This window comes from Osmerus mordax, chromosome 20 (assembly GCF_038355195.1).
Source record: "Osmerus mordax isolate fOsmMor3 chromosome 20, fOsmMor3.pri, whole genome shotgun sequence".
In the NCBI taxonomy this organism is placed as follows: domain Eukaryota; kingdom Metazoa; phylum Chordata; class Actinopteri; order Osmeriformes; family Osmeridae; genus Osmerus; species Osmerus mordax.
In genome coordinates, this window is record NC_090069.1 from 12,945,010 (window position 1) to 12,972,943 (window position 27,934).

The 27,934-nt window shown below is 42.5% G+C and overlaps 1 protein-coding gene across 1 annotated transcript; it reads left to right on the plus strand.

Moving 5' to 3' along the window:
* The first annotated feature begins 7 nt into the window (after nucleotides 1-7).
* On the plus strand, nucleotides 8-10,250 carry fam78ab (family with sequence similarity 78 member Ab). The gene is made up of 2 exons (XM_067257914.1): nucleotides 8-2,272; nucleotides 5,670-10,250. Exons 1-2 carry the CDS (start codon nucleotides 1,950-1,952, stop codon nucleotides 6,193-6,195), a joined length of 849 nt encoding a protein of 282 aa, XP_067114015.1. The 5' UTR covers nucleotides 8-1,949; the 3' UTR covers nucleotides 6,196-10,250.
* The last annotated feature ends 17,684 nt before the right edge of the window (nucleotides 10,251-27,934 follow it).

Consider the following 27,934-nt stretch of genomic DNA (forward strand, 5'->3'; position numbering starts at 1 on the left):
AGACATGACGTAACATACACAACCCCAATCCAAATGTGCTTCTTCCGTGGCACGTTCTTCCGGATGGGAGTTCTCCAAGGTGCTTAAATGGACAGCGACGGAGCAGAGGACTGATTCTTGGACTTGAAGCGCATAGGCTACTTTTAAATGTTTCGTGAATGAGATATAACATAGCGAGATAGGCTACATGGATATGATGGGGAAACAGGATACCATTTAGATAACAGGTAGGTTGAGGAATGAAAGGTTTTTATTTTCTGTCTTCTGTCAACGCATTGGTAAAAACAAAAAACAAACCTAAAGCCAGAACATATTATGAGTAGCCTAGTCTATAGAAGTAGGCTATTCAACAAACAATAATTTTAATATAACCTAGATGTATTATGAGCAAGCTTTTTAGTTTTTAGATCAAAACTTAGCCTCTAGGCCTAGTACATACCGCTTAACACCATTACAATTACGATTTAAGCTTGGCTAACTGTCCACACCACTTTTTTGGCAATTATTTATTCAGCCTAAGCATAGTACCGAATTCATAGCCCTGTACCAGAATGCCAACGTTTCACTAACAAAACAAAATCACTACATTTCCCAGCATGCAAGCAGACGAAAGGGGAAGTGTCGTTACAGAGGTACTTAAATAAAGGGGCAGATGCTCAAGCCGTTAAAATAGACCAGTGCGGGAGGGTGAACCTGCAGCGGCCTCGATGGGACGAGCGCACAGAAACGACTGTCTTTCCTGGAATTGTGACTAAAATATATCCTGTAGCCTACTGCTGGAATCGAAGAGTATTCGTGTCGGATTATAGGCAATTCAAACGAATCAAACGAAGTTTTGATTATTTCTTACAAGAAAAGGACAATATCCAGATGGAGGAAGCAAAGTTGACCTGGTTACCTTTGGATGTCACGCTGTTCTTTCTGAACCTCGATGAACTAAACCTATGTTCAAATGATACCTCTTCAAGACCTTGACATTCTCTCACAGCAATACAAGGGAAAGAACCGACGTAAAAGATAACGGTATTCGGACCACGCGAGCAGGCGCGCAAGACAGACCAAGTAACAATTTCTTCAGATTTAAAACATCTAAAAGTATTTAAGGCCAGTTTTCTTTAAATGGTTATGCTTTAATCCACGCTACACCGTTTCATCATACATTGGGGGAGTCTAGAACGTCTTTACGTTGACTTATGAGCTGGGCAGTAATAGGATATTCTTCCCATTAAACGCCACCCTGAATTATTTAATATGTTTCAGCCAGGTTTGGCAAGTTTATAGCCAATTAAGGCTAATTGAACTTTAATTCTCAAGAATGTATTCTATTTATAAATAATTATACGGTCAATGAATTAAAGTCTAATTGCATTTGATGCAAATAGTTTCTTCCTGCATAATTAAGACATTACTTAACGCAGGTTCCTGACTAGTCTCCCCTATTCACACAAAAAACATAATCTTGAAAAAGAAATGTTAGTTAGCCTACTGCAACCGAGAAACATTTGATTTCACGCACAACAGGAAACGCAAGTTTAACCACACTAAACATGGAGAAGCACATCTATAGGCGCTAAGATAGTCCAATATGACGTCGAAGTGTTACGTTAGCAGTTTTTGTAAATTATGTTTAGGTCACATTTGTGTTTTGTCACAAAGTGAGAGCGAGCCATAAGGTGAATCTCCAGTGGTCTGTTGTCTTTTTGCACTGCCCAACCCTCAAGACAAGGAACACAAAGATCTTCACTTTTAGGGGAAGTGTTTTGCTTGTCCATCAAAAGAAGAAATCATGCGTCTGTGAATTTTGCCACATTATTGAGTTGCAAGATGAATAGCTTTAAACAATGAAATCTTCCGCAAACAAATAGCCTACGTAGGACTTTTTCATTTTCGGTGGCTTTTTGGACTATTTGAAATGTGGATGCAATTGTGGTGAATTTGCTACTGTTTCCATGCGTCTTTCTTCTCCAGACCTCTGGACGTTGTTGTGGATTGTGTTGATATTTAATGAAATGGGCTGTATCCACAGTATTAGGTGTAAGCCAAAGAGTTTCCGTGAAAGTATCATAGTTCTGGAGGTGAACTCCTCCATTGACTCCAACCCTACCAGCATCGACGAGTCATCCAGCGTGGTTCTGCGCTATAGGACACCGCACTTCCGAGCCTCTGCTCGAGTTCTGGTGCCACCTGTAGCCGGGAAAGAGACGTGGACCGTTGGCTGGATTCAAGCATGCAATCACATGGAGTTCTACAACAAATATGGAACGAAAGGGATGTGAGTATCAACCACATAGACTGCATTGAATCAGCAGAATCAAGAGCAAAGGTGTCTAAGTTACCTAGCCCCATTTTACTAAACAACCCTGTTGTCCAACCCTCTTAGATAATCATCAAGTTGCTGTAGGTCCAATTGAAAAAGACGCAATAAAGGCCTGACAACTTACTCACAACCCTTGTCCTAATAATAACTCAATCATGCATGCCCTATAATAACACAGTCTACCTATTAATGGCACTGAAGCTCGGACACCTCAAAGATATTTTGAGACAGACTGTAGGTGTGAAGTACAAAACGTCAACACACTCTATCACACAAGAATGTCACGAGCACCCTTTCGCTATTATTGCCGAAAGAGAACAAGTGGGTATTTCACAACTTCTACTGACATTGTTGATGAATTCTATACTCCTTGCAATTAAACCACAGTAAACAAAATTCTTTGGTGAATGTCAAACAGAAGAATCTCACAAAACATTCCATATTTTACTTTACTTCTCAAATATTTATACACTTTTAAAGGTACCCTTTGATCATAACAAACTTAGTATACTGACATCCAATGACAAAAATTTATACTTAACATAGTGTGATTTCATACTAGTCTAAGATTAGTTCTATAACATTTTATAGGCCTACAGCGGTTTTCAAAGGACTGCATAATCACGCTGAGTTTTATTAAGAGAAATGAAGGGATCAAGTTCACAGAGAAGACAAAATGAATATCTCTTTACCTGAGAGGGTCAACAGTAGAATGTATTTTCTATCGCTCTGGTACATATAAAGTTTAACTGAGTGAGTGTCCTATTAGTGCTGAATTTTAAACACATGTATAGTCACAATTTAGTTTCAGTTGTCAAACCGAACAAGGCAATGGTAAAAATCAAACATGAAGAAATTAATGAAAAACACCCAGTTTTGCGATGTTCAATGACTAGTGACAGATATGTGTGTGACTTGCAAATATTAAGAAAATTATTTTCATCCCACATCATCCCCTTTGGCAGGGGACACTATTTGACAGGTTGCGTACCCAGAAGGCAAGAAGAGGGTTTTATCTTTACTTGTTGCAGCGTAGAATGTTTCTGGGCTGCATGTCGAAGATTAGAGACATCATCCCAATACTATCATCCCCTCCCTACTATAGTGCCCCCACCCCTGTCCCAGTCTGGCTAGGTTTGTGTGTGTGTTAATCTCTTGGTGGGGCCTAGACACTGAATAGGGAACACAATATTAATGTGGTGTGTGGAGATTAAGGATGGAAAAAAAGAAAGAGAGATACAGTAGCCTTTTAAATCCAAATGGTTACACCAATTAATTAGTTCCCTAAAAAGAAGACCCAGATTGCAGTACCTCACCTTTAAGTGACATTTCATTACCTTTTAGGGCATACACTGTACCATTTCACAGCAGTAAAGGAAATGCAACAGTATGCAGCCAATTCTGTCTAGTACACTAATTGCATTAAGTACATGTTGGCATTGAAAGCAGAAGTACAGAATGGTGATACTAAATTCGTTTTGCAGCCTTGAAGCATTGTAGCCTAGATTTTGGAGACAGTTAAGATGCAGGATATGGTACCCACTTTCTACCAAGACATCTCAGTGTAATACCTATTACGGCAGTAAACTTTCAGTATTCTGTCATTGAATAGAGTGACTCAATCATATTGAGGAGTGTGTGTGTGTGTGTGTGTGGGGGCGGGGGGGGTCGTGCTGGTGATGTTTTTTGATTGGCATTTAAGTCAGTACAACTCGAGACAACTATCATCCTGACCGTGTAAGAAATTCACCCTAAACCTAACCCTAAGCTCTTAATGTGCCATCAGTTTCCTTTACAAACACAGGGAAAAGCAGGTAATTAATAATACTTAGCTCAGTGAGAAACTCAACAACAGGGACAAAACACAATCCACACACTTTGATAGCACACACTCAATCACACCCACCCTTACACACACCAACACTCACATAACAACCTCCTCTTTCACACACACACACTAACTTACACATTACAACCTACTAATCTTTGATTCTTTCTTACACACACACAAGCACACACAAACATGCGTGAGACTCACCATTATTGTAAAAAAAAATCTATTATCAGAGTGGGATGAATGCATGCCAATGCAGAGCCTGTCATGGCTGCTGTTGGTTATACTATTCTGCAGTCTTTTCTGCTGATCACCTTTCGGGAAAGATAGGTCATCTTTTTCTTTGTTGATCAGGGGGGTGAGGGCCGGGGTCCATAACTGGACCGACTACAGTTTATGAGGCTCCTGTTTATCACAATGTCATCTACTGGGTCTCGATACTCAAATGGCTCACATTCCTTTGTGAGTTATGGATTCTTTTTTGTAGGTGCCTATTTCACATCCTGTTCCTTTGAGTGAATTGCTCACACCTATCTTATTTACATTTACATTTAGTCATTTAGCAGACGCTCTTATCCAGAGCGACTTACAGTAAGTACAGGGACATTCCCCCGAGGCAAGTAGGGTGAAGTGCCTTGCCCAAGGACACAACGTCAGTTTGCACGGCCGGGAATCGAGCTGGCAACCTTCGGATTACTAGCCCAATTCCCTCACCGCTCAGCCACCTGACTCCCCTATCTTATGTTGTCAGATCAGTGAAATAGGAAGAAAAAGAGATGTGTAAGAAAGCCACGTTTGACTTTTGAGATGCACTCTCAGTCTGTTATTGTTTAACCCTCGTGCTGCCTTCGGGTCACATGACCCAAAGGTTCATAACGAACCATCATTGTGTTTACCCAATTTTACCCAATACAAAAACAAATAAAAATAATTTTCTTTTAACCATTCCAATGTGGGGGGTCTGAGACAGCCCGACAGTTAAAAGAAAATGTTTCACTTTGTTTTTGTATGAGGTAAATTTGTCGCAATACGACGGTGGGTCACAATGACTGATGGGTCAGAATGACCCGAAGATAACACAAGGGTTAAGTGACTTACTGCATCGTGAGATGTCTAGAGTCTATGAAGACATCACTGAAAGTATCAAGATAACCCCATGGTCTGTGTGCTTCTGTTACACATTGTAAGATGGTGAATAATCAGTGAGGCTCTTAACAAGTCTTTTGATGCCATGTTATTGTATTGACACAACCTCATTCTCAGCATCCATCTGATGTTTGCAAAGCAGTCTCTTGGTCAAGCTGTTAGGGCCTCTTCTAGATGTTCTCTGTGTGTGTGTGTGTGTGTGTGTGTGTGTGTGTGTGTGTGAGAGAGAGATATATTGTAATAATTCAGTAACTGGTTAGCTCATAAATCAATTCCTTTTAAAAAGAAAGGTGATGATTGTGGACTTAAGAGAATTCACTCCTGTTTTCTACTCCTGGGTCAAGACTCACCCTTCCTCTGCTTTACCCCCAGGTCCAGTTGGGAGCTGCCTGACCTGCGTGATGGCAAGATTCAGGCCATCAGTGACTCGGACGGTGTCAACTACCCTTGGTATGGCAACACCACTGAGACCTGCACCGTGGTGGGTCCTACCAAGAAGGATACCAGGTTCACCGTCAGCATGAATGACAATTTCTACCCCAGTGTGACATGGGGCGTGCCAGTGTCAGACAGCAACATACCCCAGCTCAGCAGCATTCGCCGTGACCAAAGCTTTTCTACCTGGCTTGTGGCCATCAACCAGGCTACGGCCGAGACTCTGGTGCTGCAGACCATCCGCTGGAGGATGCAGCTTCATATCGAGGTGGACCCAGACCGGCCCCTGGGCCAGAGGGCCACCCTAAAGGAACCTGTGGCCCAGGAGCAGCCCCATGTCCTGGTCAAGAATGAGTCCATCCCCCCCAACGCCATGGTCAAACCTAACGCCAACGACGCTCAGGTGCTAATGTGGCGGCCAAAGAGCGGTGATCCCATTGTGGTGATCCCGCCAAAGTACTGACTAGAATGGCAGCTGAAATGAATAAGTGATGGATATTGACAGTATCTACGGGAAGCATTGATAAGATCAGCCTTGCTTTCGTCGTTAGTTTACTTTTATCTCTCTCATCCTTCTGCTCTTTGCCTCTATATGCCTTCCCGTTACGTTCCCCTCGTCTTTTACTTAATAATTGAGAGAAACAAGGAGGGAGAGAAAAAGTGAAACAAGGACAAAAAAGAGGACATTTGTTGCCTATATGTAGAGCTGGAACATACTTATAAAAACTTGAGTGAACAAACTGCAACCATTCTACCTTTGAAACTGGGTCGGGCTTCACTGTGCTAAATTAATCATTGCTAAAACAACAAAAGACAGAAACTCTTTTAGGGTTTATTTTTGGAGTCAGAAGTTAGGGGCCGGGGTGGGCTGGGGAGTGTGTGTTGGTTGAAAAAGATTGTCCATGGTTATGTACATGTTCCATACATGTACATGTTCCATACATGTATAAATATATGCACTTTGTGTTTTTTGCATTGACCTGTTATATTTTTATGTAATGGTTGGGATTTATTCTTGTTTGTGAATAAGCCGAAAAGGCATTGAGGAAACAAATGTAGTTGGTACTACTTTTTAAACATGAAAGACATTCAATCCATGCTGCCTTAAGTTTACAGCGTTTTCCATGGCAAACTTTTAGCCTTAAACCACGTTCAATGCAGTATTTGCTCATTGTCCCCTTATCTTCCAAATAGTTGGTGCTGGTGTGTGTGGGTTTTGGAATTATGGCACAGAACCAGAGGCCAAAGGAACCCAAATGGTTCATCCACATTTTGTAAACCAACCTTCCCTATCGCAAATGTTCCTTCAAAAAGATAACATTTTGGTCACATCAGGTCAATTATCAATATAATACATAGATTTACATTTAGTCATTTAGCAGACGCTCTTATCCAAAGCGACTTACAGTAAGTACAGGGACATTCCCCCCGAGGCAAGTAGGGTGAAGTGCCTTGCCCAAGGACACAACGTCATTTGACTCGGCCGGTAATCGAACTGGCAACCTTCAGATTACTAGCCCGACTCCCTCACCGCTCAGCCACCTGACTCCACATAGATAATGCTTGATCAAATATTTTGTGATATCAACATCAACATTTGTGCTACAATATCCTCTATACCCCTGCTGACTACCTACTTACATTCATTGTTATAGAGATTGTCCACAATCTCAATTTAAGAGAACCCCACACGCCCTTTCATTGGCCCTTGTCACTATAAGTGTCTTTCACACACTTCTTCTTCCCTACCTCCCTCCATCTCTCCTCTCTGCAACTGTCAGAACAGAGTGCCCACAAGCAGATAGGCAATACTATTATCAATAAGCAATCAAAATGTGCAGCAGATAGGGGAAATAGAAACATGATGAAGGTGGTGATTATAGAGGGCTGATCAGAAAAGACTCCTGTGATAAAATTTTGAGATAAATCATCAGAATTTTACTGCACTTGTGTGTGTGTGTACATGAGAAGCCACTTATGACAGGAATGTGGAAAGAGGTTGGTGCATAGTGTGAATATGACTGTGTCCACACTTCAGTCATCTTTACTTTCTCTGTTTCAACATCTCCAAATGCCCTTTTGTCCTTTCTCACTTACCGTATCTGTTCAATGCTCTCTCATTCCACCTTCTTTTCAATTTCCTTTTCCTTGCTTCCATCATTCTCTTCTCTATACTCTCTTAACAACCCCCTCTCTTTTCCTTTATCCTCAATTTTTTTCATAGTGCAGGAGGAAGAGCAGAGCAGTAAGCATGCTTGATTGGCATATAGATGACCCACTTCTTTAGGTTGGCTCCCTGCAGAAATGTTGTACTCCCTTCCCCCCATCCATTCATTTGTCATGGGCTAAAACACACACACCAAATACAGTTGTGATGCAAAACACCTTCATAACCAATGCAATAATGCCCGGTCGACTTGTTTGTTAATCCATGGGCAGAGTTTTTGCCTGAGCTGAAATCTCTGACACATGTAGGGGGAGGGGAGAGGGGGTAGAAAGTGTGTGCGTGTGTGTGTGTATGTGTGAGTGGTGAAGGGGGTTTGAAAATAGCATCAGGGCTTTTTTATCTTCTTACAACATCATCCTCCTTATCAGTAGAAGCATTGGAAGCTAAATCTGGAACTTGCAATTTTGGGGGTGTGTGGCTAAAGCTACCATTATGAAGCAGATTAGATTGCTATGTCAGCTGCAAACCAGTTTGTGATATTGTTTGATAGGGTCTGGTAGTTGCTGAGATTCAGGATGCTGTGCCCAAAAATTGCTCCTTGCAAAACAAATATACCAATGTGGTCAACAAGGTTTAGTTAGCTGTAATATGTGGTTATTTCAGAGTGAAGAGTCCATTAGTAAAATTCCGGGTGGAAGGTGGGGTGATATGTGACTGACAAGAGCTTGATGGTGGTTGCAAATCATCACCAAAGCATGAGTACATTTCATACCATAACCTGATGGCTTGGACATGTCTTGGCTTGATGTCACAGTCTGTAGCCAATGGCGTGGCCTGAGGTAACTGACAATTTGCTTGGTAGCATGGTATTGGTTGAACATTTTGACAACAAGGGTGCCATTTTAGTTTTGGATCAGAGGCCTTGACATTCTGATCATGTGAGAGCGCCTGACTAAATCCCTCAGCTTGTCCCTGCCAAAACAGATTATGTATTCCATGTTATATTATGTGTGTGTACCATGTAATAACCCTTGACATGTGGAGTTGCCCTGACTGACGCTGTATGAGTATGTGTGAACAATCTAATTTTATGACATGAGCAAGGGGATTTTATTTATCAGGTGCTGTAGTTTAACTACTCTTCTCTCTTATGCTGACATGTTTAGACACATGTGCATAGTTGTGTGGTCTTGCACAAACACATGCATGTCACAAGACAGTAAACCGAGGGCCCAAGGAGAAGCTTAGCTTACCATAGTATCTGATGGTCACAGAAACATCCTGACAGCAAGTGTGAATATTGTTTTGCAACACAGACACACTGTCATAAAGAGAGCTGTTAAAGTGTGTCAGATGTTGATTATTATGTAATTCACAAGTGCGTGCCCTATTATGATCATGTTCTAATCGAGAATGCCTTGGAAGGGTCCTCATTGGCCCTGGTAAACTTTTTGGCACAAATCACATAGTTATACTTTACGTAAGATCACATTGTCATGGGCATTATTACATATAGTTTAATATATGTAGCCCTTACACGCTTACAGTGTCACAAACATACTATGTCAGAGAACCAAGTATGCACTCTCTTTTTTTGAGTACAATTAACCAAACCTTCCCAAACCCACAATGCATAGTTCTGTTTCTATGTTTCTACGGATCTCTATGTAGACATCCTCTAAAATAGCCTAAGGGAACCCAATACACCAGCACTCAAGGTCACCCTTTTGGTTAGATGAACAACAGACCAAGGCTAACTCTCAGGAGTATCCCCCATTGTTCTATAGCCTTTGTTATGGGTTGTATTCCTTGTGGACTAAAGATTAGATTTGATACTTCATCTGTCAATCCATTTGGCTGTCATCTCGTAGTTTTCAGTATATTAGTCATGTTGTGAGCAGAAGACAGGACGAAATAGAATACCGGTAGTTTTGCATTGACATTGATACTTGAAAAGATTTAACAGTATTGGTTAATTAAAAACTGTGAAAATATATGTAAAAATACAGATAAACCTTGCAACCTCCACATAATTTTATCACTTATGCACATCATAAATGCAATTTCGCATTATTTATAGAAATTGGCAATGCTCTGGTACATTTCATGCAAATGCTTATGTAGCCTACAATTGTCTGCTGTTTCTTGTTATCAATTTATTATGTCATGTTAATCAAAATGTATTATGTTGGTTCTATGTTAAATTACCTTACCCCCACAAACATCTGGACATTTAGTTCACTGTATAGTCATTACATGCACAATGGTTGAGCCAGTTGTCATAATTGACAACCGATTGACAATAAGACACAACCCACCGAGGAGCAGTAAAAAATAAAATTTAAAAAGTATCCACTTTCAATATTGTCTTTGTTTTAGTTACAGAGTCAGCATTTCATCCATAAAGACAACCCCGTTAGATCAGTTCTTCAAGTGCTTAGTGTAGCTCAGCTACACAATGTGTAGCCTATAGTGCTGCTCAACGCTATGTATAGTGCCAGCTCTGAAAGAGACAAATTACATTATTTAGTCATTTCATGCACAATGGTTGAGCCAGCTGTCATAATTGTAGGCCTAATTCACCATACAGTGCATACAGTTCTGTTTAAGGGGTGTTTGCAATGTTTACATGAACATTTGTATTTTTTCCTATGTGCTATGCAGTGCTGTAAAATAGTCTTGTATTTTCTGCATCGCATTGACATAAGACACCTACAACCAACCGAGGAGGCTAAATTCGTAAGAACATTATTCTTGTTTTAATACCCGTTTGCATATCCATGCCTCAATAAAACAACTAAGGATCAGGCCCAAATCAACAAGTTACAGACCCCATGTGGTATACAACCAGTGATTAAGATGTTGTTTAGTTGATTCGGTGGCACACAGAGATTCCTGAAATTATAGTGCAGTGCCCAACCCAGTGATGCAGCTGGTGATTATAATGTTGGTGAGTTGATTTGGTGTTAGCTTAATTGGAGATTGCAATGTGCAGGCTGAATATATTAATCAGTAAATGCATTAATTCATATAAATAAATTCACTGATCTATACTGAAATAAAATATCCACTTTACATTTACGCATTTAGCAGACGCTTTTATCCAAATTTGATGTGATGCTAGTAGGGAGTTCTACAGTTAATGCTACAGTTGCTACAGTTAATGCTACAGTTAATGCTACAGTTAATGCAGTTAATGCGAGCGCCATGGGCACTCGCATTAACTGTAGATTGTTCTTGGAGCTTTATGTAAAATAAACATGGCGCTACCGATGGTCAGTCCGCTACTGGCAGTAGGTATAACATTACAGTCAGTGTGCGAATTACAGGGGGGTTTGGGGGGGATCTGATCCCCTCGATTAAGGCTCGGACCCCCCCAAAAGAGGTAAAAACCACAGGTTGGGGGGGTCGATACATTTATATATCGTTCTTACCTGTAATCGTAAATATCACAATATAGTTACCATATTCATTCAATAACAGGTTGGCGATACACAGAAATGTTGACTTTATGGCAGGGAATATCACACACTATTACACTGACCGCCATAGTCAAAATTCACTCAATAAACACAGCGCGAGTGACCAGTGCCCAATAAAACGCAAGAAACACCACGCGCGAGTGACCAGGCAGTGTGCAATACAGAAACTTGTTGAATCACTTCAGTGTAGCGGTGCGTTCTGCGTCGTGAAAAAGTGCAAGAAAGGCAAGTTTGCTATCTAATACCCCAAAAATCTGTCACGAATGTATTTGTAATGGCAATTGGCTGTAGAATATTCACAAGAACGTTAATGATAGAACATGGTTAACCACCAACTTAAAAGATAGCTATCGCTTGCTCGGTATCAAGCAAGATAGCTTCCTTTGTCTGTCTCATTGCTTGTCAGAATCTTGAGAGATTTCCAACAACTTTATTTTGTGAGGAACAGTCAGATATGTTCTTCTGGTAATTTTACATTTTACATTTACATTACATTTAGTCATTTAGCAGACGCTCTTATCCAGAGCGACTTACAGTAAGTACAGGGACATTCCCCCGAGGCAAGTAGGGTGAAGTGCCTTGCCCAAGGACACAACGTCAGTTGGCTTGACCGGGAATCGAACTGGCAACCTTCGGATTACTAGCCCGATTCCCTCACCGCTCAGCCACCTGACTCCCCTATCTTATGTTGTCAGATCAGTGAAATAGGAAGAAAAAGAGATGTGTAAGAAAGCCACGTTTGACTTTTGAGATGCACTCTCAGTCTGTTATTGTTTAACCCTCGTGCTGCCTTCGGGTCACATGACCCAAAGGTTCATAACGAACCATCATTGTGTTTACCCAATTTTACCCAATACAAAAACAAATAAAAATAATTTTCTTTTAACCATTCCAATGTGGGGGGTCTGAGACAGCCACTTTTGTAAAGATCAACTTTTTTAGTTCAGAAAGAAATGACTATAAACAATAGTGTTTGTCGTTTTAGTAGTGCGTTCGTGTGTGCCATTGTCGTGCCGTTTACTTGGTTGGGGCGGCGGCAGGGATCAACTTCGTCCCGAGGGGGGGGGGCACTGAGTTGACCCCCCCGATTGTCATTGTATAATTCGCACACTGATTACAGTAACTATTTTATGGATGCAAGCCAAGACAATCAGTCTATAGCCTACATGACAACACGCACACACGTTTTTGATAATCCGATATGCTATTATTCTAGTATTCTACTATTATTCTACATGGTAGGCTAGTATTTGTAAAGCAACACTGACATTAGAGGTTGCATTGGCTAAAGTTGTTTGAATGCACGTTGTATCATAACAAGGAGGCAAAGTTGTGCATTACAATGCAGACATGACAATGATTGGCACCAATCTGGCGCACTTACAAAAGCAATTAACTGAATAAATGCCAGGTATAGCCTATCGGAGACACTTGCAGTCTTTCCATGCGCCCACCTGCTTCGTTGACCAACCAGCCGGCAAGTCACTTGTGCTAGCAGCAGTAGCAGCTAACGTTACCTCAGCACCTGCTGCGTCTTCGGAGCACTCGGACTCATTTCTTCTGGGGAATCACTGGGTGGGAGACGATCCTCTGTTCTGGTAGTGATAAGATGTAAATTCTGGAGAAGGCAGGCCGGAAGGAGTCACGACAAACCAGCGTTGGTCCAGAAGAAAAATGCTGAACTGAGAGAGAGACGAGGTGATTCCAGATTTCAGACTGATACCTTTCCCCGCCCTTTAAACTACTAACAGGTCCTGTCGTGGGACACCCAGAAGCTGAGAACCGAAGTTACCGCAGTCCCGGAAACGCAGAGTGTTATGTCACTGCACCGACACACATCAGATCGCATTACCCCGTCACCCAGCCTCTACCCTCAGGTCTCATAGGCCCTCGCTGCGCAGCTTCAGTTTTTCTTGAGGATGTGCCATGCGAGTCTCTCCTAGACACAGGTTCGCAGGTAACAACTCTGTCAGAGTCTTTTTGTCAAAGATTTTTGCCCTCTTTTCCCATTCAACCCATTCACTCCCTCCTCGAAGTCGAAGGTGCCGGTGGCCAAAAAGTGCCTTACCTTGGCTACACTGAAGTGAACATTTCCTTCCCCAAGTCAGTTATGGGAAAAAAAGAAGACTTAACGGCTCTTGCACTTGTAGTTCCAGATAAACCGTCAGATTCCCCTTCTGATTGGGACCAATGTCCTTGACAGACTTTAACAAAATGGCATTGGACAGGATGGGCTCAAGTCCCTCTTCCAAATCCCCTCTGAAAGTGGCTATGCGGAGCTTTTCCATCATATTGCCAAGATTCACAAGACGCCCATATACCGTGAAGCTATAGCGACGAAAACCCCTCATCTTCCCTCCAAAGCAGAAAATGTGTATCTTGGGCATTGTCAGAATGGGGAAGAGTGCCCACCACACTGACTTTGTGCTTGAGCCCCATGAAAACTGCCCCCTGCCTGGTGGAGTGCTACTGGAACCTGCCTTGGTGAACATTCCTTGCGAAGCTAGCAGCAAGATCCCCATCTTCCTGTGTAATGTGAGTGACCACGATGTCACTCTACAGCTCCATATTATCCTTGCCCAGGTATGCGCAGCTCAATGTGTCACCCCCCTTGAATCTGCCCAATGTGATCCAAGTCGAATTGATTCTCTCTCTGACCAGCTGAAGCTTGACTTCGATGATTCACCCCTAAAAGAAGAATGGAAAGAGCGTATCACAAAAAAGATAACTAGCATTCCTGAAGTGTTTGCCACTGATGATCTGAGTTATGGCCACACCACAGAGCCAAGTGGTTTTCCGTGATGGACCTTAAGTCAGGGTATTATCAAGTAGGGGTTGCTGAAGAAGACAAACACAAGACGGCCTTTGTATGTCCTTTAGGCTTCTTCGAATTTAACAGACTCCCTCAAGGAGTGACAAACTCACCAAGTACCTTTCAACGCCTTATGGAAAGGTGCGTTGGAGATTTACACCTGAATGAAGTGCTTGTGTTTCTCGACGATTTGATTGTTTTTTCTGAGACATTAGAACAACATGAAGAACGACTAATGAGAGTACTCACCCGTCTGAGGGACTACGGGTTGAAACTATCCCCTGAGAAATGCAATTTTTTCAGAACCTCAGTAAAGTACTTGGGCCATGTAGTGGATGCTCAGGGAGTCCACACAGACCCCGACAAAGTTTCAGCCTTGAAGACTTGGCTTCGCCCTTCCAACCAAAAGGAGTTGAAATGTTTCTTAGGTTTTGCGGGGTACTATCGGCGCTTTGTTGAAGGGTACTCGAAGATAGCCAGACCACTTAACAGCCTGACAGCAGGTTATTACCCAGCAAGAAAGAGAGGGAAGACGTACAAGCGACCCCGTGTAGAAAGTCCTCCAAATCCCGGGGTCCCATTTGGGGATGACTGGACCCCTGAATGCGAAACAGCCTTCAAGACCCTCATTGGAAGATTGACCTCTGGCCCCATCCTTGCCTTTGCCAATACACAGCTGCCATATATCCTCCACACAGACGCCTGCTGGCAAGGTCTGGGTGCCGCGCTCTATCAAGAGCAAGAGGGAAAGCTCAGAGTTATAGCGTACGCTAGTAGGGGCCTCTCGAAGAGTGAGCAGAACTACCCCACGTACAAGTTAGAATTCCTAGCCCTTCAATGCGCAGTTTGTACCAAATTTCATGACTACTTGTATGGGTGCGAATTCACTATCCTAACAGATAATAACCCCCTCACGTATGTCTTAACCTCCGCCAAGCTGGATGCTGCTGGCTACAGATGGTTGGCCGCCCTTTCCACTTACCATTTCAACATTAAGTACAGGGCAGGCCAGGCCAACGGAGAGGCCGACGGGCTGTCCCGCAGACCACAAGATCTCCCCTCCCCGAGAGGATGATACTTTCCTGGAAGAGAAAGAAAGAATTGAAGATCTCAAGAAACGGCTAGCGGATGTGGCTGGCAGCAACATATCATGTGAAGTGCTCTCAGCTATATGCCAACGCCACCTTGTAGTCTCCCAGTCCAGACACTGCTCTGATAGCGTTGTCGTAGTCTCTTGCGGCAGACGCTTCCTGTGCCTGAGTCCTTTGGACTAGATGTCTTGCCCTCCATGACACTGGCAGACTGGCGGAAAGTCAAGCTTTAGATCAGCACATTAGCCGTGTCATTCGAATGCTTGCTCGTCCAGATAAGCCACGCCCCAGAGAAGTCAGCACAGAGCACCCAGTAGTTAAGCTCCTCTTGCGACAGTGGGACAAGTTGGAGCTGAAGGATGGTGTGCTGTACCGCAAGTGGCATAAACATGGCCTCCCGGCCTATCAGCTGGTGCTACCCCTGCAGTTTCGAGAGAGGGCGCTACAGGGCATACACGAGGATGTCGGCCACTTAAGCCCTGAGCGTGGCCTACACCTGGCCCGTGCACGATTCTTCTGGCCTGGCATGGCCAAAGCCATTGAGGAAAAATGCAGAACATGCGAGCGCTGCTTCCGAAGAAAGGCTGAGGCTCAAAAGGCTGCACCAATGGAAAGCATCACAAATACGTATCCACTGGAACTCATCTGTATGGATTACTTGTCGCTAGAACCTGATTGTCGTGACACAAGAAATATACTCATCATCACAGACCATTTCACAAAGTTCTCGGTGGCAATACCGACAAGAGATAAGAAAGCAAGGACAATAGCAAAGGCTCTATGGGAGAATTTCATTGTCCACTATGGATTCCCCAGTCGCCTGCTGAGTGATCAAGGCAGGGATTTCGAATCCAAAACTATCAAGGAACTCTGTGCAGTCATAGGAGCGACAAAAGTCCGTACAGGTTCAACAGAACGCTCCTGGGAATGCTTGGAACTTAAGAGGACAAAGAGAAGCATCATTGGAGGGATTATGTTAAGACCTTGGTGCACGCCTACAACTGCACAAGAAACGATACAACTGGATACTCACCTTACGAATTAATGTTTGGGAGACAACCCCGTCTCCCCATAGACTTTGTCCTCGGAATCAGTCCCGACCCTGACACTCACCCTACTCACTCAGAGTACGTCAAAAGCCTCCGTCAACGTCTCCAAAAAAGCTACTCTCTGGCCGGTGAAAGTGCACAAAAGACAAGAACAAGACTCGCTTCAACAAGACAGTTAGAGCTGCAAGACTCTTTACAGGAGATCGAGTCCTTGTCCGTAACGTCAACATAAGGGGTAAGCACAAACTGGCAGACAGATGGGAACAAAAGATTCATGTAGTGGTGAAACAGATTAAAGAAAGTTCTGTCAACGTGGTGAAATCTGAAACAGGTGACGGGCCACACCGAACTTTACACAGAGACCTCCTGTTGCCTTGTGGGTTTTTACCTGTGCAAGATGCTGACGAGCAGGACCCTGCCCCAAAGGCCAGGAGGATGAGACTCAGAACACAAAAGCCCCAAAACCATCCAGGATGTCCAGATGATTCAGAGAGTGAATCAGACAGTATGGATGAGTTTTACCCAGGAATACAGTCCCCAGACCTCATCATTCGGGGCCCTTTTACACTGGAAGACCATACACGTGAGCCGACGGAGCCACATGTTACGGATCCAAACCCTCCTGAGTTCCCCGAAAGTGATGCTCCATCTGTTGATAAGCCTTGCCCTGAGCTCAGTGACACTGCCCCTTCTGCCTGTGCAAACAGTCCGGAGTCAATGAATGCTCCTGCCCCGTCAGGCCCCACTCGGAGCCCAGACCAAGTGGTCACTGATATCCCTGAGCCAGAACTTTTCTGATCTTTAAGATGATGAGAGACCTGAAGAACAGCATGTAGAACAGCCTGAAGTCAGACGCTCAAGTAGGCTTAGACATCAGACCCACAAACTGACCTATGATGAATTAGGGCAACCACTAATCTTAGCCATTAGTTCCTTCTTTCAAAATGTAGAAACAGCACTCCTTCAGTCGCTACAGACCTCTGTTAGGCCTTAAACGCATGGAGAGACTCATGCGGTCTAGAGGGGGAGAGTGTAACCCTTGTTAGTTTCACTTGCTAGGATTGGATGAACCCTAACTCTAGTCACATTAGTATTAGTACTGGGTATTGTGAGACACTCACTAAGCCCTCCCCTTTTGCGTTCCCGCACTCGCACCATTAACGGAGAGACCCATACACAGAGCTAAGATCAAGATGTTGATGTGATTGGTGCCAAATAAGTGGCTTAGATAAAACATATAACTTTTTACGACAGACTACAAATAGAGACTGACTACAGGAAGATTTCGTACAAGAACTGTTGGTTTTATTTTGAACTTATCCTGGTGAGTTGATGTTGTCTAGCTATGATGTTAAAACGTTGTTAACACTTGGCTGAATGTTCACGGCAGATTACGTGTTGAATGAGGTTAATGGTAATTTAAACCAGTCAGGATAGGTGACAACTATTGCAAGTGTGATGTTCACTGTCATGAAATATGTCATAAACTTGTGTAATTGCCGTGTTATGTGCATGTAAACTGGCTGTGTTAGCCACATGGCTATGGTGCTGGGCGTGAATGGGCTGGGAGGCATATGTGGATGAAGGAGAGAAATACCTGTGTCTTTTGACATGGGTACACACTGTGTGTTCAAATTACGAAGTAATGACAGGGAGTGAATTGTTTGGTCCTAGTGTTGACAATGAAGTTCTGAAATGTGATTTTGCTAATCGCCACAAACGTGTCGGTTATCATCTCTCTAACTCAACCCAGATCTTTCCAATCTAGAGACGTGCGCGTTCACATAAAAGGGCGGTGTTTGCACCGTATGTCCAATCGCAAACATGGACAGAACAAGAGCCGCATATTTTACTCAGGAGGAGCAAACGATAATTATGGAAACTTATCAAACGCACAAACATACAATACAGGCAAAGAGTAACACAGTCGCGGCTGCCAAGTCAAGGAGAGAAAGCTGGCAGAAAATTGCAGACCCTGTTAATGCGTACGTTACATGACTTATTGATATCACTGGCCCAGGCACAAAATGTTAGCTAATTACACTGCGTTCCCTTACGTTAAACTTATGTTGCTGTAATATTTTAGTTGCAACCCTGCCAGTGCCAAACGGTCCTGGGAGCAAATAAAAAAACAAATATAAAAACATCATTCAAACCGGTAAGTAGCAGTGGGCAATACTTGCACTTATGTTAAGGCCAACAAGTACAAGGCTGAGTTGCCTGAGTCAGTCCCTTTTGTAGGATATTGGTATAAGAGCGTGTGCTAAATGACTAAATGTACAAAGGGCCTATAGAACAATTACATCGCTTGCAGCCAACAGGAAGAAAAGTGAGGTGAAGAAAACTGGAGGGGGCCCTCCTCCACAGGACTTCACTCCTGCCGAGGAGCTGGCCCTCTCCAGCAATCAGGGTCGCCCCATAATGGAAGGAGTGGAAGGGTGCATCTCTTCAGACCCTGGTGGCAGCAGATCCGACACCCAGGCATATGTACAGGGTATGTTTCAAGTAATCTATGTGACCATGTTCATTCAACAATTATTTATGAATATTGTAGGAGTGAAATGTATTACTGTTCTCTGTAGTGAAAGGAAATACAGTGGTGTTGCTGCCACCACCCACTGTCATCCCACAGTGCCATACAGAGGTAACAGTGAAACTAATAGTCATATGCCAGTATGTATGCCATATGTGGTTGCTGAATATTGATAAAATATGCCATTCACTTTCTCAGGTGGAGGCCCTAGATGAGGAAACTCTGTCAGCCTGCTCAGAGAATGCTTTGGGGGTACGCTTTTCAGTTTTTTACCACGTCCAATACAGATGCTGAGAGTGTGTGAACGTGTGGCTGTGATTGAAGTGTCTGTAATGACTTGCTAATGGTGGTGGTCAGAACATGAGACACAAGTCCTTAAATTGCTCATTTAAAATATGACTCAATTGATTAAATTGCTATGGTGTTAAACTCAGCAGGAAGAGGAACTTTTTCCTCCCCCTGAGCCTCCACCTCAAGGTCAAGCCAAAGACATGGGGTAAGCAATGAACCTTGAAACACAGTAATCAAATGGACACCTTCAACTTTCTCCAAGTGTGCCTTGCAAAGGAACAATGCTCTTTATTTGTTTCAGGTTGGAGCAGACAATGTGAGGGCCCTCTACAAGAGAACCCTGGAGCTCGATATTGAGCATAAGACTCTATTAATAAAAAAAACAAGGCTTCAGATTGAGAAACTTCAGTATGAGAAGAAGGTAGTACATGACTGAATGTATGAATGACTTACAATCAACTTACAGTTACACTGACATTCTTTTTCTGTGTTCCTAGGAAAGGGAGAACGCACGAGGAGGATTTATTTTGTTTCCTATGTTTTGGACTTTTTATACCTTTGTTGTGGCTTGTCCCAAATATTTCTCTTGTGCCTTAGTCCTTTGAGGGGGTTTTCAACATTTCTTTCTTTCAATGTTCTATTTATTGTTTGTGAAAATTGAAATAAATGTAAAAAAACATCAAAATTCAATGAAAGTAGTGAAATGATTTATTTAACTTGTGAAGAGCATTGCATGGTACCATACACGTTGTTCTTTTTGGTTTGAAATGTTTTGGTTGAAAGAAACCCCAATTTCTGATATAGAAATGATTAGAAAATGGGTCAAAGCAACCCAAATACAAAAGGGTTCAGGGAAGACACCCCAGTGAATAGGGATAACATATCAACATGAAACCTCCCCAGTTGATAACTAATATTAGGTCAAATATTGTTTTCAATACTAGTTTCCAGTAAATGTATGTTTCAATGAGCAAATGATGCATTAAGTTGTAAAATATTATATAATTTACATACATTTCCAGCACGGAAATCAGAACATTGGATGAAGACAGAATGCAAATCCTTGTTTCATTTTGTCACCATATTAAGAGTCCAAAGTTTTGTAGCGGGGTTCGCTCGTTTAAGATTAGCAATACTTAATTTATGATAAAGTATGTAGTTCTTGGGGGCACCACCTCTTATTGTTAAAGGGATAGAGGAAACCTTATTGAATAATATTGAAATAATAGCCTTCGTAATAATCAGTCTAATCTTAAGTAGTGAATTCTATGAAAGTAGAGCAGATCAGATAACGTGGGATAACGCGAGTATTATAAACAATGATTTATTTAAGGAAATGTAATTATAATGAACAAATACCAGAGAAGTTATAGGTTAGTTGAAAGTGAGTTGAGTTGAACTGTATACAGTAGGTCCTAAACTATGATGAGGGTTGGTACAAGGTGGTAGGTTGAGAGCGCGTGGGGAGGGGAGAGGAGAGAGAGAGAGAGAGATAGGCTTCTGGAGAACAATGGGAGAGTATGTTAACTAATCCTAACGAAAGTTAGGTTAAATCATTTGCAAACTAAAATCAAACGTAACAAATTAAATCACAATATGCCAATGTTCACAAGTAAGAAATGTAGCAATATCGCAGTTACTGTTGTCAGTTTGAAGAAGAAGAGTCAAGGTTCCGTTCGTCGTTGTCAAACGGTTAGAGCAAAGGAATCTTTCGTTCAAGTTCCTAGTGGTCCAGTGAGTTGCTGATTGAGAAGGATAGGTCAGATGTGTCGCGAACACTTCCGGTGAATCCTTGCGAAAAAGCGAGGATTGCTTGTGCGTCGAGGTTTTATAATCCTTGCGAAAGAGGGGTATCCTTTTGGAGGTGAACTCTTTGATTGGTCAGTTACTCCCACCTGGGCGTCCATCCTGAGATTGACGTATGGGTGTGAAGTGGTTGATAACTTTTCAGAGTTCAGCTATTTCAAATGTCCATGTATTGCTTATACTTCAAAATATAACAATACAACATTCATAAATGGTTTAGTTTGTAGATTCGAATCATTTTGATATCAAGATTGACTGATTTATCATAACAGGAAAGGAAGTTACATTAAAACATCAAATTATATCAACACAGCATTAAAGGGAAAGCATACATTATAACACATCAACTACTGTCATTGAAATAGTGTCCCTGAGCCATGTAGTCCTTGAGAATATGTTTGTAAATCCAGAAAAGTTAGTTCTTCCTTAAAATCCTTTGTCTCCATACTGTAAGGCCATTTTGGTCTACCTTCTGACCCCATGCTGGGCCAGAAGCTTTGAAGCTCCTGCTCTGGAGATAAGGACAAAGGGGGAAAACCCCCTTTCTCCTTGTCGGGGGTAGGGGAAAGGTGTGATGGTACGTGGTTTGTCTGTTGGCTCTGCTACATATCCCCCTGCTGGCAACGTCCGATGACTCGACGTCGTTGGGCTGTTGGCACGTAAGAAGAGCAGAGAAAAGACAAACACGACACTACGACAGCATTTCAACTGTAAACATTGGCATTAGTGGACACTAAACAATGTAGGAATCAATGGGCGCTAACTTGGGTCTTATTACTAAGTTTCTTAGAATGAAAGGAAAGAAAAGAGAGATAGAAGTGGAAGTGGGTGCCTTGACTTCCTGGAGTCATGGTCTTATTTGTCAGGGGCCAGAGAAGGTGGCTTATGCGGCGGTAGCTCTAAGGCATTCCTTTTGACAGTACCTCAAAGTAAATCATGTTGGGTTTCTGGTAACAGATTTAAGAAATAAAAATAAAAATATTGGTAGATTGGTGGAGCCATATTCGTCTTGTGACGGTGTTTGCCTATTATTTTGGTTTAAAGGAGGGTTTGTTTTTGTGACTTTGAGACACTTTGGTCAAGGCACCTGTTGTGCACCTGTTTCATCAGCAGTTTGACAGGGTCAGGTTGCTGGTATAAGGCCAGGCCAGGCCTCTGTGCATGGCCTGTTGTCCGCGAGTAGCGGTGTTTTCTTCCGGGGGTTGTGCCACCTTGTCACAGTTGGGGTGCTTCTTCTGGGATGCTTGTCGGCCATGGTAGGTTTTCCTACTTTCTGCACTCTCATCCAGTTGGCATCATGTGACTTATTTTGGACTTGTGATGCTTCTCGTCGCAGGTGGGTTTCTGATGGCACCCGACGGTCATGGCGTTGTGCTGATTCTCTTTGAACCTTGTGTCTCGATGGGTGAGTGGCGTAGCTCTGGGGCGGTCTGGAACGGCCATCTAACCCATGGATCGGGTCCTCTTCTGAGAGATGTGGATCAGACGTGGGATGTCCCCCCCCCTTCCACTGTGAAGACTGTGTTCTGGACTTCAGGGTGAGGCAGTGGATAGGGCTTCTTGACGTGGGTCCACATCTTGTTTCGTTTGAAGTCAATGAGGGGTTCCAGTCTGTTGAGTAGATCGTGTCCAATCAGCAGTTTTTCGGTCTCAAGCGGTGAGACATGGATGGGGTGGATTAGGGACATTTCCCCAAATGTTAGCTTCAAGTACAGTGTCTCTGTGACTGGAGCTTTGTTTTGGGTGAAGCTTGTGATGTTGAATTCACTATCTTCACTTTTAATCCATCTTCTGTTTGATCTGGCTATTTCTTTTAGCTGAGCGGCCAAGGTGGGTGCAATCAGGCAGATTTCTGCACCCGTGTCCAGCAATCCTTCGCAGGGCACTTCATCTTCAAGTGTGATGGGGACATAGCTTCGGTTAGCTCTTCCTTTTCTGGAAAGCTCACCCAGAAATGTGTGTAACTGTGGGGCTTGTTTGTGTGTTGTTGTTTCTGGAGGTTGTCTTCTTGTGGGTTTGTGGTGTTTTTGGGTCCTCTTCCCTTTCTTCCATCCAATGGGGAGCCTTTGAGGTGTGTTTTCCGTGTTGGGGCCTTCTAGTCATGCTGGGTCTGACGGATCCTTTTTGTTTGCTTCATCCAATTTTCTTAGTATGTCACTAAGGTTTTTCTTCATGATTTCTATGTTCTCTTCACGTTTTTCTTTTTGTTGATACTTTTGGGGTTTGTTTGTTTTGTTATAGTTGTCCTGGTGTCGTCCAGGGTTGTTGTGTTCGTTTTGGTACGGTGTGGGTCTTGTTGAGTGGTTTCTTGCATTATAGGAGGGTTGCTTGTAGGCGGGTCTGGGTTCGTAGGGTCTCTGGAGTTCTCTTCCTTCTAGTTGTAGGTGTGAGTCTGATTCCACCACATGGACATTTGAGTCTTGAGATCGATTATTGTTCGCCCATGATTTATATGCCATGTCTCTCAGCTGCAGAGCCGTCATGGTTTCCTGGTTCGCGAAGGTCGTCATGAAGGGTTTTATGGATTGGGAGAGGTTGTTGATGAACACTGACTTGAACATGGGAGTTTCTTCTCCTCCGGGTCGGTTTTCTGTTGCAAAATAGGTTTTCCGGAACCTCTCATAGAATGTCTTTGGGTTTTCGTTGGCCTTTTGTTTTGTGTGCAGGGCGGTAGTGCAGCAGGAGCCTTTACTTTCTGAGTGCCAAGCCTTGAGGGTCCGGCAAGCCATGTCATAGCTGTGGCGTTCTCCAGCTGGTTGCCTGTCAAGCAGGGCTCTGATTGAGCTGGAAGAGGTGCTCTTCAACAGGTACAGCTTGTCTGCGTCTGTAGCTCTAGGTAGGCGATCGAGATTAAAGTTCAGTTGTTCCAGATACATCACAATGCTCTGAGTGGGATTGTCTGGATCAAACTTTTCTATGTTCCTGCTCATTTTCAATAGCAGATTTAGTGACACTGCTGGTGGCAGGTCATGCATTTCCCATGCATTTTGTGGATAGGCTGAACGTGAGGGTTCATCATCGTTATCCCATCTGTTTGGGGCTGTGGTCTGAGCGTGTCGTTCAGGTTGGGATTGTAGTTCCATTTTCTGGTCCCGTTTCCTGCTCAGCTGTTCCGCATCTTCTGGTCTCCTTCTTCCGTCATTGTTTGGATCATCTATGGGCTGGATTGTGGCGGTCGCTTTGTACAGCTTTTGAAGGGTAGATAGTTGTTCAGTTCTTGCTTCAAGTAACTCGTCCCTCATCATCCCCCGATCAGCTGTGGCGTGCGCGAGATCTTGGTACAGGAGTTGGATTTTTGTGTGGAGAGCGTGGCATTCTTCTTTTAAGTGGTCGTAGTCTGCTATTTTTCCATTAGTTTCGTCCAATACCTTCTCTGTGTTTTTCAGTAGTGATGCTGAGTCCTTGTTGCTTTTCTGAACCCCCTGCATTTCTTTTTTCAGTTCTTCCAGTTCCTCAGCTAGGCCGCTGGCTTCCTGTTGCAGTGTCTCCCGTAATTCTTGTTCCTTTTCCTTAGCCATGAGGGCATTCCTGATGGTACTTTCGTGTTGCGTTAGCTGTGTCTTAGCTCTTTCCAGTTCTTCCGCTAGGCCGTTGGCTTCCTGTTCCAGTCGTTCCCGTTCTCTTTCTTTCGCTTCAAGGGCATCTTTGAGGGTTATTTCCTGTTGTATTAGCTGTGTTTCCTGTTCCATTAGCTGTGCTTTAGCTCTATCCAGTTCAACAGCCAGGTCGCTGGTTTCCTGTTCCAATCGTTTCCTGTGCTCTTGTTCTCTTTGTGCAGCCTTGAGAGCATCCTCTCGATCCTGGAGAGCCTGTGTCCATTGTGTGTTGACTTTTGTTATTGATAACCTGAGTAGTGCAGCATAGTTGAGACCGAGGCTGGATAGGCACTTGACAATTTGGGATTTGCTCAATATTTGGCCTACATTTTCTATGACCACTTCTTGAGTTTTCCTGGTGATCATATCGAAATTTAGATCGGTCAGCGTTTCCACATATCTTGGGTTTTCTTTCTTGGATAGGTGGACAATCAGTTTCTCAGCTTCCGTGAGGTGAGACATGTTTGGTTCGGCTACTGGAAGTTATTAACACAATGCTATTGTGATAATGTTGATAGGCACTTTAGTTTTGTAGTGGTTTTCTTTTTGTTAAAAAGATATATATTTCTCCTTTTTTTTCTTTCTTTACAAATTAATATTAAAATTAAAATCAGAAGTTAATATTCAAAGATTAACAATCAAAAACTGAGATTAATATTCAGAAATTAAAATTAATATTAAAGTCACCATCCAGGATCAAAGATTCAAATAAATTATTTATTCTTTTAGGCCTATATTAAATCTTAATTTCAGTAATCTTGTTATATTATCTATAAACGATTAGAGAATTTAGATTGAGTAGCTGTTGATTTGTTTTAGCCTAAACTGGACTGAGAAAGTACAATGTATTTAAATACTATAGCACATTAAGTTAGCCGGTTTAGCTTGTAGAATCAAACAGATAATGAACCAAATTGTTGCTGCATCTATAATGTAGCTTTAAATTGGGCAAGGGTTTTACATTCACCTCGAATTGAATGCACAAACAGTGAAGCTTCTTTTCGAAAAGCTAGTTTATCAATTTAGGAATTGTTTAACAATATTGTGGCAGTACAGGCTGCGTTGTTCGGCTACTTCCAAACAAAAGTCCTTTTGGACTGATCGCAGATAGAGTGGGCAAACTAAAAATAATACACTTTACGTTTAATTATTATTTAGCGATTGTTGTTAAAGTTGGATATTGATGAGGGGTAAATAGAATTACAGTTCAGTATGGTCAACAGCGCCGATATTCTGACAACTTCCACTTTTAAGTGCGCGGAATGAAATTCAAATTACAGGTCTTTGTTGACGAAAGGTAACTATTTCCGGTTAAGCAACAATAAAGGTCCTTAAATAAGCAGCTTCTCCTGTCTCAATAATTATTTTACTGTTACTTTACTGATTCTAGAAGTTGAGTGTTTACATTAATGTTGAATTACATGCAAAACAAAGTGAAGCTTTTTCCAAAAAGCTAGGTTAATCAATTTACCAATTGTTTAACAAGGTAGAAGCATATAGCTTAATGTAGAGAACTGCGTAGTCTCCTTCAAAATCAAAGTCCTTTTGGACTGATCAATGTCTGTTATCTTCCTCTAACTAGACAATGGCAACTTATCAGTTGCTTGGTTGATTTACTCAACCCAAATGGCCAACACTACTATAATACACCTTTTCGAAGCGTGTATGGTACCAATATAAGTAGTGGTTATGACTCGTTAAAAGGTTCTTATGGCTTCTCTTGGAAGCGCTGCCTTGTAGATTTTACAAAATGAAATGAGACGGGTCGCAGTGTCGCTGCGCACGCGCGTACCTCCGCTCAAATGTAGCTTCAGAAGCTAGATAGCTACCATACAATCCTCCAGTTGTCTTGACAAAGCCAATTCAATGAGTACACAGCACAGTATTCAAACAGTGTTTAAAACCGTAGCTATCTGGGGGAATAGTTAAATACAACGGAGCGTTAATTTAACCAGTTATAGATCGCTCATTTCAATCTGTTTCAAAGCCTCGTACGGGGCTCCAATATGTAGCGGGGTTCGCTCGTTTAAGATTAGCAATACTTAATTTATGATAAAGTATGTAGTTCTTGGGGGCACCACCTCTTATTGTTAAAGGGATAGAGGAAACCTTATTGAATAATATTGAAATAATAGCCTTCGTAATAATCAGTCTAATCTTAAGTAGTGAATTCTATGAAAGTAGAGCAGATCAGATAACGTGGGATAACGCGAGTATTATAAACAATGATTTATTTAAGGAAATGTAATTATAATGAACAAATACCAGAGAAGTTATAGGTTAGTTGAAAGTGAGTTGAGTTGAACTGTATACAGTAGGTCCTAAACTATGATGAGGGTTGGTACAAGGTGGTAGGTTGAGAGCGCGTGGGGAGGGGAGAGGAGAGAGAGAGAGAGAGGCTTCTGGAGAACAATGGGAGAGTATGTTAACTAATCCTAACGAAAGTTAGGTTAAATCATTTGCAAACTAAAATCAAACGTAACAAATTAAATCACAATATGCCAATGTTCACAAGTAAGAAATGTAGCAATATCGCAGTTACTGTTGTCAGTTTGAAGAAGAAGAGTCAAGGTTCCGTTCGTCGTTGTCAAACGGTTAGAGCAAAGGAATCTTTCGTTCAAGTTCCTAGTGGTCCAGTGAGTTGCTGATTGAGAAGGATAGGTCAGATGTGTCGCGAACACTTCCGGTGAATCCTTGCGAAAAAGCGAGGATTGCTTGTGCGTCGAGGTTTTATAATCCTTGCGAAAGAGGGGTATCCTTTTGGAGGTGAACTCTTTGATTGGTCAGTTACTCCCACCTGGGCGTCCATCCTGAGATTGACGTATGGGTGTGAAGTGGTTGATAACTTTTCAGAGTTCAGCTATTTCAAATGTCCATGTATTGCTTATACTTCAAAATATAACAATACAACATTCATAAATGGTTTAGTTTGTAGATTCGAATCATTTTGATATCAAGATTGACTGATTTATCATAACAGGAAAGGAAGTTACATTAAAACATCAAATTATATCAACACAGCATTAAAGGGAAAGCATACATTATAACACATCAACTACTGTCATTGAAATAGTGTCCCTGAGCCATGTAGTCCTTGAGAATATGTTTGTAAATCCAGAAAAGTTAGTTCTTCCTTAAAATCCTTTGTCTCCATACTGTAAGGCCATTTTGGTCTACCTTCTGACCCCATGCTGGGCCAGAAGCTTTGAAGCTCCTGCTCTGGAGATAAGGACAAAGGGGGAAAACCCCCTTTCTCCTTGTCGGGGGTAGGGGAAAGGTGTGATGGTACGTGGTTTGTCTGTTGGCTCTGCTACAGTTTCTACAGAGGGCACTCTGGATATCTTTCATCACTCCATAATCCGAATATGGTGGCAA